Below are 13,446 nucleotides of genomic sequence, written 5' to 3'. Positions count from 1 at the left end.
ACTGTAGAATTGAGTGTGTGAAATGTCCTTCAAACAGGCTGCAGCTTTACTCTGAGATGAGTGAAACTGGAGCTGATATCACCACGGTGACAGAGAGATTTGTTTGCGATGCAATGGATGAGTAGTTACCTTGACCTTGGCGGTGGCGGTGAGGACGGTGTAGTCTGGGTTTTCCAGACAGTCCTGTTTGAGCCGCTGTGCCTCGGAGCCGATGAGCAGGTGAAAGTGTGTTGCCAGGTGGCGTCTCAGCAGGGTTTTGTTGGGAGGAATGTTGAGCAGAAGGGCGAGCGCTTCCACGTTGAAGCGAGGCTCCAACACCTTCAGAGCGTCAGACATTGAGAAAGCATCATGGTGAGAGGTCAAAAATGGAAACAGAAGGTTTTTTTAAAATAGTACATAACAGTGTGTTAGTGTTGCCACTCTGAAGTCATAAAGAGAAGCTGCCTGCAGTGTGATGAACAAACAGGGAGACCCCCACAATGAAATAAGTTAACTTTCTCAACTTAATTACATCTCATCCTGGACAATGTATTGAACATACTGAATTAATATAATTTCTTTTTTAAAATGTTTTTATGGTTAAAGATTCCTTTCTGTATGCCTGTGCCACAGACTAGAATACATTTCTTCCTTTCATTAAGGATGAATCAGATCCTTCCGCCTTTAAGGAAAAAACATCTGCAAAAAAAAATATACTACACTGTACTAAATACACACTATACTATTTTAAAAGACATTCGCATACGTATATACAGACACTTGAATAAATAGTTAACAAGTCTGAACTCTTCTCCACCCTTGAATGGATTATAAACGTTACAAAATACAGAAAAATATCTTTTGTAATTTTACATTTTGACCTGTATTACATTATGTTTACGTATGGCCTGTTTCCCCACTGGGTTCACCTAAACTTTCATCAGATCCTGTCCCCGCCCCTCTCACCATCAGCCCTCCATGAACGCCACTGCCCCTCAGATTTGGAGCGTATTCTGCCAAATCCACAGACCGGAGCCACTCCATCACTCTGTGGTTGGTCCACTGGGAGATCTCTGCTGGCGTGATGTTGTTCTGGACAACAACGACAAGGGAATACGTTTTTTTTTTTTTTTCTCCTGTGGGAGCTAAATCCGAAACAGCTTTAAAAAGTAAGAGAAGAGTAAGGGTTGTCGCTTTCTGTGTGATACCTCATCAGAGGGTCGTCGCCTGAGACAGTTGGGTTCGTAGGAGTTGAGGCGGAGGACCTGAACGGCCCTTTTGATGCTGAGATGATGGAGAACGCTGCCCACCTTCAGAGACAGCAAGTCATCCTGGGAAACAGCCACAAAAAAAAAAAGTTATCACAAAGTCAGCTGTTTGATCATTTATTCAGTGGGAACATTCAGTCGGAAATATAAAAGATTTTAATTTGATAATTTGCTTAAATGTCAAAGGAGTTTTACAAGCTTTGACACAGGTTCCAGTGAAACAAGGTTTAAAAAGGTTATGGCAGCTCACCACCGTCATGTAGTGCAGCACGCGTCCATCAACACGAGCCTCGTCAAAGTGACTTTTGTACTGCGGGAGGCCGATGTCATCCAGCCACCCTGAAATAAACATCAGTGTTTTATTTTAAATCAAAATGACTACACATTTTTATTAAGTGAGATGACGTCCCACTCACTGGTCACCCAGTTGTGGTCCAGTTTCCCCTTGAAATCGTCCTCTTCTGACCCGAGGGCCTGCAGAGCCAGCTGTAGCTTCTTCCTGTGGAGAGGCTGCTTCATGCACAGCTCCTGATCAGATCAACAGAAAAACAACAATGTCACACCCAGGAAACTTTTACCGACAGCAGCGAGCAGACAGTGGTGGAAGAAATACTCCGATATTTTACGTAAATATAAAGTAAAGTAGAACAGTGTAGAAATAGTCTGTTATAAGTAAAAGTTAACAGTGAGTTTTAGAAGTCTAGATTTGGCTTGGGAAGATAAAAAATATGATCTGAATGGTAAACTTTACTGCTAGTGGGAGCCTCACCTTCTCCAGATCATGCTGTGATGCCTGCAGTAGCGTTTGTCCAGACTTGATCCAGCTATGACACTGGGCAACATACAACCCGAGGCCCTGCTCATGCAGCCACGCACAGACTTCATCTTTACTCCACCGCGAGAAAGGAACATCAACAGCACTGATGGAGAAGGAATATTGATCACAGTAAAACTACTTTCACAAAACAATCAAGTCACAGACATACAGAGGCAACGGTTTCTGAAAGAAGAACTAATTTCAATATTTGCTGGTAGATTTTTTTACACTGTATTACAGGTCACCCCTCTTTGACACCTACTTGTGTTTAGATTCACGTGACCAGCCGAGTCGAGGGCCGGCTGTGGCTCTGACTCCGCCCCTCCTAAACTCCATCTCTGCTGCATCATCAAGGTTGAAGGATGTAGAGTGACTCCTCTTTAGTCTGCGAGAGTATCACATTATAAATGACTAAAAATATTCACGTTGTATATTACTTTAACTACAGCTGACGCACCCTGAGAGTTACCTGCCAAAGAATTTCCTGAAGCCTTTGGACTTCTTTTTGGTTTCAGGTGAGGACGGCAGAGGAGCTCCATCATGGGACTTTCGTGGAGGAACACCGGCTAAGTCCAGGTGCTCTGTGCCTTTACGGTCCGTCTCGGCTGTGAAAATAATTACATATACACACGTTAACATGACAAACGTACTTCAACGAGGCTGGACCACCAACCGCCTCCAAGAACAGATCACCTACAAACAAAACTACAACTACAGAGGCACCACTATGACCCGACGTTAAACTAAAAACAAATATTTTGACTGACCCATGCCGAAGACCAGTTAACTACTCCAGCACAACTTTTCTCACTTACAGCGAATGAGAAATCCTTTACAATTTAACTGGAAAGTACCATCAAATAGGCTTCATTGCAGATGGTTTACAGTCATGGATAAGGGACAACTGGACAGAAACACCTCACACCAGAACAAGATACCAGAAACCCCAGAAAAACAAAATGATGAAAAAAAGTGATTCCCAACTTTTCTTGTCAGATACAAAACTTAAAACTTTAAACTTTAAAACTTAAAGCTAAAATGATTAAATTAAACCATAACAGAAAATAAGTTAAAAAAAAAAAAGGTTGGGAACCACTGATTTAGAGGAAAGTGGGGAAAAGTTCTATCGGAGAGCAGTATGGCAGTATGTGATCATCAAAGTTCACCTACAGTAAGTTAAATGGTCACATTACAGTGTCAGTACTGTCTTTGGTCACATCCAGCTGTATAATCCAGAGCAGCCATACTGCAAGCCAACTCTGCTCTACTACTGTACCTAACGCAGGTGCACTGGCACTCCGGGTGCGATCTTCACAATTTACAGAGCCGTGAGAGAAACATGATCAGTAAAATAATACAATAGTGAAAAATGTGATAAATTCTATGACAGTGTGGTAGTTAGGAGTTCAGTATCACCCAGGTTTGGAGTGCTGGCTGTCTGCTTGCCTGCACGCAGCTTGAAGAAGCCCCGGCCGAAAGATGAACGGGCCTTCTTGGTACCAAAACTCTCATCACTTGTGGCGTTTGCTTTGGTAGGCGGTGAGAAACCTGCTTTATTTTTGGCCTATGAGGAAAAAAAAAAAAAAAGAGGATGTAGTTGCATAATTTAACCACTAGGTGTCAGAGCAGGACTATCTGCAGGACAGGCTCAGTGAGTCCTGTGATTGGCCCTGTGACTACATGGATACTGATAAACGAAGCTAATACACTCTGGCAGTCATTTATTCAACCTACTCACATGGATAAACTCTCCACAGTCAAAAGGTCAAAAATGAAAAATGAGTGTTTATGCAGTTGGAAATAATACGATCATTTTAGGCTCATGTTATTTACTTTTACTGTACAGTCCCTATAGTGTGTCCTGGTCTTACCTGGTCAGTGCTGCTGGTTGTGGCTGAGCTACCCGGCCGTGGAACGTCTAAGGAACTGAAATAACAAGAACAAGTTTTTAAGCTTCAGTCAAGAACACGTGACTTGAAAGAGTCCTGAAAGATCCCCCTGATGACACACTAATCACAGTTCTTAACAATGACACCAATTACGCACAGCATGCACAACAGCATCCTGACTTTGTTTCAATGAAGCAGAACCTTCATTAGTGTCATTGGTAACACCTGTGTTTATCCTACTATTTCATGTCAAAATGGCAGCTCTTGTTTATCCGTACACCACATTGTTTCAGTCACAGACACACTGTCAAATGTCAAACAGAAATTCATATTTTGTGCAGATATGTCACTGTTTAATTCCACCTTTACCTTTCAGCTGCCTGTAACTGTCGTTCTCTGTCCAGTTCGTTCATTTCAGAGAGCACTGCTATACATGGAATAGACTGAGACAACAGACAGCGACGGAGAAAAACATGATTAATTGAACATACTTTCTCAACAGCAGAGCATTTACACAGCTCAAAAAATAATAACCAGAACACTAGTTCGGAATTCCTGGGAGGAACAATTTCAGAGTGGGAGGGCGAAATTGAGCTTTTCTAAAGGAAGTCTACAGTCTGGGGTTCATCCTGTGTGCGAATTGTTTTGACAGAGGTTGTGTTTACCTCGCCAGAGCTCCTTCCTGCCTCCCCCACCAACGCCACGGTGACCTGATCCACCTCCATGGATACAGGAACCGAGGGATCATCTGGGATATCATCATAGTCATCTTCCTTTAACTTCTCTGAGAGAGGACAGTTAGTCACCAGGGATGTAGTGCAGGTTAAACTCAACTAGCTCAGTCAATCTTTTCTCTTTTTAAGTTTGTCCACATTTTTAGGTTGAATTAAGGAAGATAATGGAGTACAGAAACAGAGGGTCTCTCTTCAGTGTAGTTTTCTTGATATTGGTGGTTGTTTAGTGGTCTAAGGGAATCCAAATAATTACTGATTTCACCAGTGTTTATGATACATGGATATGTTTACACTGTCTATACTAACACAGATCTAAAGAATCTAAAGATTTGTATGTATCATCATTAAGAAAGACTGGAGAAAACTGTGTGTGTGTGTGTGTGATATATGGTAGTAGTGGAAATAAGAATGATTTATAAATGTAATTACTTTCCTTTTTACTGCTGGTTTATTATAATACTGCAGTACCATAGCTTACTGTATATTACAGAATGAAACATAAGTGATTGAAACAAGGTTTAGGGTCTTAAATAAATACCAAAAAAGGTAAACTGGTGCAGTGAAGTACTCTCTGCAATCATTTCTTCTATGAGTGCAGTGTTTAGGTCAGACTTCACTATTTATGTTTACAGTAATACAGCCTTTTATAAGTGAATCTTGAGGCCATGACAGCAAACTCTGTTTTGATGTGAATGGTGTTTGGCAGCACTGAAATGGTAATAAACAGTTTATTTTAAAATGTCCTAATTTGACACAGATGTTTTCATTTTGTGTGCTGTGTAGGGCCAACATTAGGAGTACAGCATTTTGTTTTGCATTTGAATTTGATACATTAAAAACTGTGATTCAATGTTGATGTAGTGAGACCAATGAAAATATCATGGTGAGTAAATAATGAGTAACATTAACGTGTATGATCTTTAAACACAGTCGGACCTTTGACCAGCTCCTGCACTTTCTTGCACTTTGTAAGTGACTCCTCCAGCTCCTTTATCCTTCGTTCCTGTAGATAAACACACATCATGTTCCAGTTACGACTGTTTAAAGTAAATCAAAGCAGCTGCTCAGCTGCTGCTAATGACCACAACATCACATCACACTGCACCTTCTCATCGTTGGATGACGCCAGTGACTCCAACACCCTCTTCATCTTCAACACTTCTGTATCTGAAAAAACAAACAGATGTTTTATACTTGTGGGAGGCTTAGTTTCTCTCCCCCTGGCTCTGATGGAGCAGCCTGCTGAAATTAGATATAATGAAGCCACCTGGGCTCAGTGTGCTGGTCAGTAGGACTCTTGTTTCAGCTTGTTATCGCCATGAACTCTTGATTCAATTATCACCACAAATGAACGAAAACAAGAACTTTGTGTGCGTTTCCTAGAAGCACTTGACAATCAAACATGCCAACCAGTCAGTAATCTAATCCAACCATGTTTACCTACAGGGGAAACCTCATTTGAAAGTGTTTGAGAATATCACTACCTTGAGGTAGATGAGTAGGGTTACAGTTTGAAACGTTTTAGATCAATCAGAATCCAATACCGATTCTTCTTTTCAAATTTTAATCCCTTTTCAACTCCATTTAGGTTCAGATTTAACAACTTTAAAGCTGCACTAATTAATATTTTTATATTCAACAATCGGTGAAATGATTACATCTAAATGAAAGGGGTAGTTTCCAGAAATGCACTCACAGAAGGCTATAACCCAACTCCAGAGTTCACCTCAGCGTTACAGAGCATTTCAGTATCTGCTTATTGTTTTGGTTTCACAGCCCGCAACTGTACTGTTTAGGTTCAGTCTTACATTCATCATCAGCATCATTTATAGAATTTGCTGCTGTTGTCAGCAATAATGCTCTGGTTAACCTACTGTACACGACCTGTACAGCACCAAACAGCAGACAGACACAGTTAGCGACTAGCTGGTGAACACATTGGAGCATTTGGCAGCTAAAGAGCCAGATATTTCCCTCAGGAGTTGGTAGAGACCAAAAACAGGGCAAAAGCAGAGTAAATATTGGACAGTGGACTGTAGAAACACAGCAGTTCAACATTGCAGCCTCTGTGTAAGAGGACCCGCTCCCTCTGTAGATAAAACCGGCTCATTCCAAGGTAATGAAAACACAATTCCTCTATTGGTGTCATTATACACTAATGAAAACATACCAATGAATATCAGATTTTATTTCTGCCAACTGATCCCCTAAATGTTACACACTGGACCTTTAATTAAGGAATAATATTATGTTTGAGAACTTAAACTCACAAACTGACATTCAAAACAACTAAAATTTAAAAGAACTAAAATCTGTGTGTTGCTTTTTGCTAGAACAGCTAAGAGATGTATTACACTCTGACACACTCTTTTAACAACAAATGAACCCAGCTAGCAAATTCCTGTTCTGTCAATGAACCTGACCTCTGATCTAAGTCATTTCAAAATCCCTAGTTTTTGCTGCAATCTGCTTTTAAAAAAAACAGACATCTGACCCAGTCAGGGGAGTAGCTTCACAGATCTGATGTTGTCAGTGAACAAACAACCAGCGCCTTTAACCTATATCCGGTTACACTGTACAGAACATTTCTACAGGCAGACAAGTATAAGAGACTCCCCTTTAAATAAATGGCATTCCTCTACCATCAGAGTGGATAAGATAACAGCAGCAGTGGGTGTAAGGAGTAGAACAGTCAGATATGTATGGTATGGAGCCTGCAGGAGGACAGATAAGGAGCTTTAAATCACATCATTATAGTTTAGAATGTGTGTAATGCAAGATGGTGAAGAAATGATTAATGGAGAAATCCAGATGAAGGCAAGGTACCCACTATTTCTCCAGGAAGGCTGCTGGAGGGGGACCTGATGTTGTTGGAATGTGAACTGTCTATTTGTCTAATCCTCATAAACTCTTTTGTAATATCAGAGTCCATGTAACAAGAAGCTCCCAGACAGTTATTAAAACAGATCCCACCTCTCTCTCCTCCCTCAGCTCTGTTGTGGCTCTCCGCCCTCAGTCTGCTCTCATCGTTCAACCTCCTCAGCTCCACCTCTCGCTCCTCCAGCTGCCTCTGCAGAAGCTGCAGCTCCTCCTATAATGAGAGAAGATGTAAAGTCATCATCCTGAAATTCTCATGACTTTATTTTCTGTCAACATGTTTTATGTCTCTTATTTTATTTTAAAGGCCCTTCTAGGGATGGACACTGGAAATTAGCAGCAGCTATAAATGCTGTGATAGACGGCATTGTATATTTGTAATGCAATTCTCCATGTATATTGTATCTATCACTATTAAATAAACATTAAGGGAATGAAATCAGACTATAGACAGATCAACAGAATCAATTTAGTCTGGGTTTTAATTTTTGAATTGTCTTTTTATTTACTAGCTTTTAGGGCCCAGATACAGAGCCTATAAGGCACATACAATATACACAATGTTTACTAAAATTAAAATAAAGATAAAAAGTAAAAAGGTTAAGACCATAAATAATAAATGTAACAAGAAGGCACCCAACAAATGACTATTTTTTTGATGATCAAATTAATAGTTTAGTCTACAAAATGTAAAAATATTACGAAAATATTGTGAAATAAAACACATTATTTATCTATAGTCACACTAGCAGCATAGCGCTACACACTACACAGCTCCACCACTTTAGTCCTGAAATATTTTGCCAATTATTGGATGAATTTGTACACATTCACATGCCCAATACTTCTTCTGACTTTTCATTAAGCGCCATCATCAGGTCAACATTTAATTGTATCGAAAACTTTGGTTTATGACGAAACAGCTGCAAAACACATGACTTTGTGTTTACTGCTAATGAGCAGTGCTAACACACTAAACAAAGATGTTGAACTAGGTAAGCATTATACCTAATGCAAGGCTTCTTAATCTTTTATTATACTTTGGAGTCCTCCTTCAGAGCCACAGAAGACATGACATTTTTACAAGCCAAGTAAGTACTCTTCATGATGAGTAAACTGAATTTTATGTGTGAAAGTGGTGGAGTGACCGTTTTAACACACTAGTAAGAGTTAGTCAGTTAGTTCTCTATTCAACACACTGTGGGTCTTGTGAGATGATTCAGTGGAAGCTTTTCACCAAATCGTGGACACACTGAAAAACTGGACACACATAAAACTACCACAAACGTCTCGTCAAAAGGTGCACATAGAGATTACTGTTCAAAGAACCACTTTGGCATACCGATTAACAAGATGTGTAGTTTCATAATTGGAGAAATATACCACAAAAAGGAAATGCTAATGCTATGTTAAAGCAACTTTGAGTGATTTGAGAAAACAGTATGATTCTGTAGATATACTGTTTCAGTCACAAGGTGTTAATAAGAAATAAAAATAAAAAAAGCTAAAAAAAGAAGATTTGAACCTGGTACAAATCCTGAAACCGGTACAGGTGGAAGCACTTACAGCGAGTGTGGAGAAAGTCAGGAAAGCAGTGTGCAGCAGTGGAGAAGGAGCAGGTTTAGAAGATCTTAAGGGCCAGAAAGGACAAGAGTACAGGCTGGAGATTAAACCTCGTTCACCTCGTCTCCAGTGAACCGCTCAGTGTTCCACTTTGGACGCTTGACAGGTTAGCATGTTGCAGAAAGATGTTACAATCGCAGCAGAAAGGGGGAGGAGGAGGAGGTGAAGAAAAGGGTAAAGAAACGATGTCATGGGGGAAAAAATCACAAGGTTTTAAAACATGTAATGATGCATTTTGAAGGATGGAAATAAATTCTGATCTCCTGTCATGGTCAAATGTAAAACAATCAAGTGTCTGCTAACTGCACTGATCGGCACACACTCACTTTAGTAGCTTTGAGTTTCTTCTCACACTGCAGTCTTTCATTCTCTATGTCAGTCACCCTGAACCGCAGGTCCGTAACCTCCTGGTACAAGCCCTGGGGAGGAGAAAAGAACCCCCATTACCCATTAAACTCGGAGAGAAACCTGCACTGGGGAGGGTTTATTGAGGCTGTGTGGGAGAGAGCTCTGAATTTTTTAACAGGGGGAGATTTCCTGCCAAAAGTACCAAACATTATTTTCAGACTGATGTCCCACTGGAGAGAATTTGAGAAGCTCAGTCCACACAAGGAGACAAATCCTGGACTAAAGGGAAGCGCCATGGTCAATTACTGTGAAACTGCTTTTATCCCAATCAGCAGCAACAGTGTAGGGGTCCTGTGGAGATACTGCCATTAAATGTAATGTGTATCATTAATTAGGAGTACTTTCACATCATTCTCAATCATTCATTCTAAACTTTAAACTCTAGGCTGTTTTCTCTTAGTTCCCCCCCGCCTCCCTTTATTCTTGTGTGTATTCTGTGAGTAAAGCGTCACTTTCATTATACATATACGCTCAAACATCTGGCTTTTTTTAGTATACATACTGATTTTCTCCTATACTTAGGGTTGTTACTTTTCTAGTGGTAACCCACTACATCATCAAAACTAGCTGGGATGAGTATGTGTGGGAAGTGTAAGTGTTTCTAACTTGTGGGCTACATCTGACCCCTGCTTTCCCAATGTTGGCAAAGCAGTGCCCTGAAAAGTCATGCTGCATTAGCTACTACCAGTCCCTGTTTACACTGTAACCATCAATTTAAATCCTGGATTACTTTTAATAAAGACAAGCAGGCATTTGATGGCCACGATGCAATATCTGGAGTTATGAGGAGCACTTTAATAAACAGATTTATCCTGAACAGACCAACTACTTTCAATGAAAAGAGTTATGTGGACAGATTCTGGCAGTATGTGTGTGATGTGTGATGAGTTTTGATTGAGAAGAAGGGTTGAGATTTTTGACACAAAACGAATCAATCAGGTTTTAAAAGGTTGAACAAATATAAAACCAGAACACTAACAGGATGGGTTCTTTGGGGTTAGATTTAAAACTTAATGGAGACTAAATGGAAACAAAAATAAACACATTCAGTTGCATTCATTTCAGTCAACTCCCTTCAGGTTTTTACTGTCTGGAAACACCACATAATATTCCCCAAATGTGTGTCCCGGCTAGTGGACAGAGTGTATGGAAACTATAACTCTCACAGCCTTTTAGCCCCTCAGAGAGGAGCAGTGGTATGGATGTGGGTGGGGGGGGGTTTCTGGCAGGAAACAGCTGCTGGAGCACAAGGGGTGTTTAAGCTTCTTTTGTAACCCTCAAAGAAGTTCACCCTGCTCCACATGACAGATCTCTGAGTCCTCCAGTCGACTGAGACAGACCTTTGTGACTTTAAAACAATGAGTGTGTGGCTGCCAGGATTCAGAGTCACACACCACATATAACAAGGTGCAGGTGCAACTGAGAACTTCAGCTATCTCTGCACCACTTTACATAGCGCACATGTTAAGGGCAGGGTTGTACCTCATTCTCCCTGTGATCTCTCTCCACAGCAGTCAGCTTCAGCTTCAGACTGGACACCTCGGTCATCAGCTCCAGCTTCTGGGTCTCCAGTGCTGACCTGTTCAACAGCTCCTGTGGAGCAAGATGCACACTTGGTAAAGCTGCCCTACATTATTATGTGGAGAGATCACAGTGTGGGCTAACAGTTTTTGATTTAACTGCACAGTTGAGGTAAAGTAACTCTGTAGGGGCCTTACCTGTTGCAGCAGCTCTTCAGTAGCATTTAGTTTCTCCCGGTGATGCTCCAGGCAGGTGTCTAGGTCCCGTATCTTTTCACCTTGGACCTCCACCTGGTCGGTTAGAACACTTACCTAGACAATGGTGAGTTATTTGTTTTAATCACACTCCAAGGTCACATAATCATCTAAAATATATGATTTTGATCATATAAAATACTACTACTATACTAAATAGTACTAAGTAAGTCTGTGTTTACAAAGCCTGATTTATCTGGGAGGTCAACTGAGCCGGACCATTGCACTGAAATGATTAACATGTTATTCTATCACCATTATATGGACATTGCACTCAATTTGGAATGAATCTGACATATACCGCTGCTGTAAAAATCTCAACGTGTGTTAATCCGTCCCTGAAAATAGTTCGCAACAAAATGGTTTCCTGTATAAGAAAAGTTTCCTAAAAACTGCATTCCCGACTGTTTTAGTCAATAATTGAGCCTTTTTTGAAAAATAAACTATTTGTGAAAAAGTATGAAGTCCTTGTGACTAAGGAATCCAGCAAAAAAAAAAGCAACTTTGTATCTATACCTCATGGTTCAAAGTTTTTTTTAAAGTATTCAAGATCCGCCAAATGTCTTCAAAATCTGTTGAGTTGTTTTTGAGATATTCTGCTGACTAACACACAAAACATACAAACAGAAAATGTGTCCTCTTTGGAAGAGGTAATTACTTGAAAGGCAGCCACGTACAATACTACTTAATTGCCCATTCAAGAGTAATTGTTTTGCTGTCTTGTAAATACAATAAAGCATTTTGCTCACAAACCTGAAGAATAAGACACTCTTTGTCACTCTCCAGTCGTGACAAACGTTCTTGGTAAACTGCTTCTGATCCATGGCCGTTAGTCTGAAACGAGAAACAATGTGTGTTGATTTGTGTTGTCTGAACAAATAGCTGTTATTTCTTTTGAGATCAGAGCTAATGAAAAATGAAGGGGGAAGGCCTTTAGCTGTCATGTTGAAATACGGGTCTAGCTGAGAAGTTCAAATGAAAATGCATGCCAGCCTTGAGCCACATAGATTTTCTAATGGGTGCATACCACTTAAGTGTATAACCATATAACCTCCCTGATTATAAACTTACATGCTTTTCCCAGATATGAGAGTTGAGTTTTCAGAGAAACATGTGAGGGTCAATAGTGTGTCTCACATGAAAGTGATTTGAAAATTGAATCAAGAGCAAACTCTACTCTCAAATATCACACATGGATGGACGAGCTGTGAGGGAAGAAAAACAAGAGCCCGGGCCTGAGTCAACGTGAGTTTGGAGGATGGAAACTATTTGCAGCAGGACTCCTATAGAAACTCCATCATTCACGAGGCACGTCATAACAGCACTTTCACTATAAACAGTCACGGTGTAGGGAATGGCGCACGATCAAGAGATACAAAGCAGGATAATTCATACCAGGCTATGTCTTAAAACTTGACCATACAAAGACAGTGATACTATCACAGACGTGGAGTGCAACATACAATTGGTAAAATGTGACAGTTCTTTATCAGATCTGGACAAAAGTACATTTCTCTCTCTGGTCAGTCACAAGGAGAATCAGAGACCCCATTTACAGATTGGACAGCAATCAGACAGCAATCAGACATCAGAGAGTAAATGCAGCCAAGAAACACTGGAGACGGATTGCAAAAATAACCAGAGGAAGTCATTTGAGACACATTCTATCCAGATGTTGAAAAGGTGTAAAAGCATCCATGTCTCCAAAACACATTCATAATCTTTACTCCTCCAAGTGGAACTACGTTATCACTGTCGATCCCATGTGATAATGACAGCTGATGTTATACTGGGATTGTACTGAAGTTAGCTGTTGTTCACCCAGTCTAATTAAAGCGATACCAGAAAGTAGCTCCAGGTGATTTCAACACATACGGTTTTATAGAAGGCCCACTGAGTTGGTGTAACTCTTATCTGATCCCTGATAGCTCAATTACTGCATGGTGAGAGGGGGATATGAAGATGATAAAACTTTTCTCTTGACAATATGTATAATTTTAATACACACTGAGTTTTCTTTTTCAATCTTTTGATGTTTGTGTATGAATTGTGTTATAAATCTGCCTTGTCGTGTCT

At 40.4% G+C, this 13,446-nt stretch overlaps 1 protein-coding gene across 3 annotated transcripts in view; it reads right to left on the bottom strand.

Moving 5' to 3' along the window:
- Window positions 1-13,446, bottom strand: part of ppfibp1a (PPFIA binding protein 1a) — a 25,969-nt gene that overhangs the window by 2,401 nt on the left and 10,122 nt on the right. For 2 of the 3 annotated variants that reach the window (XM_035673596.1, XM_035673613.1), the window contains 19 exons: window positions 12,124-12,204; window positions 11,314-11,427; window positions 11,078-11,188; window positions 9,514-9,606; window positions 7,661-7,778; window positions 5,793-5,854; window positions 5,624-5,690; window positions 4,619-4,737; window positions 4,323-4,396; window positions 3,936-3,990; window positions 3,481-3,628; window positions 2,534-2,669; window positions 2,327-2,449; window positions 2,017-2,167; window positions 1,664-1,775; window positions 1,498-1,586; window positions 1,188-1,310; window positions 946-1,071; window positions 130-318 (listed from right to left, as the gene is read on the bottom strand). In XM_035673596.1, coding sequence (XP_035529489.1) covers window positions 130-318; window positions 946-1,071; window positions 1,188-1,310; window positions 1,498-1,586; window positions 1,664-1,775; window positions 2,017-2,167; window positions 2,327-2,449; window positions 2,534-2,669; window positions 3,481-3,628; window positions 3,936-3,990; window positions 4,323-4,396; window positions 4,619-4,737; window positions 5,624-5,690; window positions 5,793-5,854; window positions 7,661-7,778; window positions 9,514-9,606; window positions 11,078-11,188; window positions 11,314-11,427; window positions 12,124-12,204 — 2,091 coding nt within the window. The remainder of the gene's footprint in view (window positions 1-129; window positions 319-945; window positions 1,072-1,187; window positions 1,311-1,497; window positions 1,587-1,663; window positions 1,776-2,016; window positions 2,168-2,326; window positions 2,450-2,533; window positions 2,670-3,480; window positions 3,629-3,935; window positions 3,991-4,322; window positions 4,397-4,618; window positions 4,738-5,623; window positions 5,691-5,792; window positions 5,855-7,660; window positions 7,779-9,513; window positions 9,607-11,077; window positions 11,189-11,313; window positions 11,428-12,123; window positions 12,205-13,446) is intronic. The other variant, XM_035673605.1, reaches the window with a different exon arrangement.

Source organism: Morone saxatilis, unplaced genomic scaffold, assembly GCF_004916995.1.
Source record: "Morone saxatilis isolate NCDOM2014 unplaced genomic scaffold, NCSU_SB_2.0 Contig10, whole genome shotgun sequence".
NCBI classification, from domain to species: domain Eukaryota; kingdom Metazoa; phylum Chordata; class Actinopteri; family Moronidae; genus Morone; species Morone saxatilis.
Note: the sequence above shows the minus strand (reverse complement) of the source record. Positions and strands in the feature narration are given on the sequence as shown.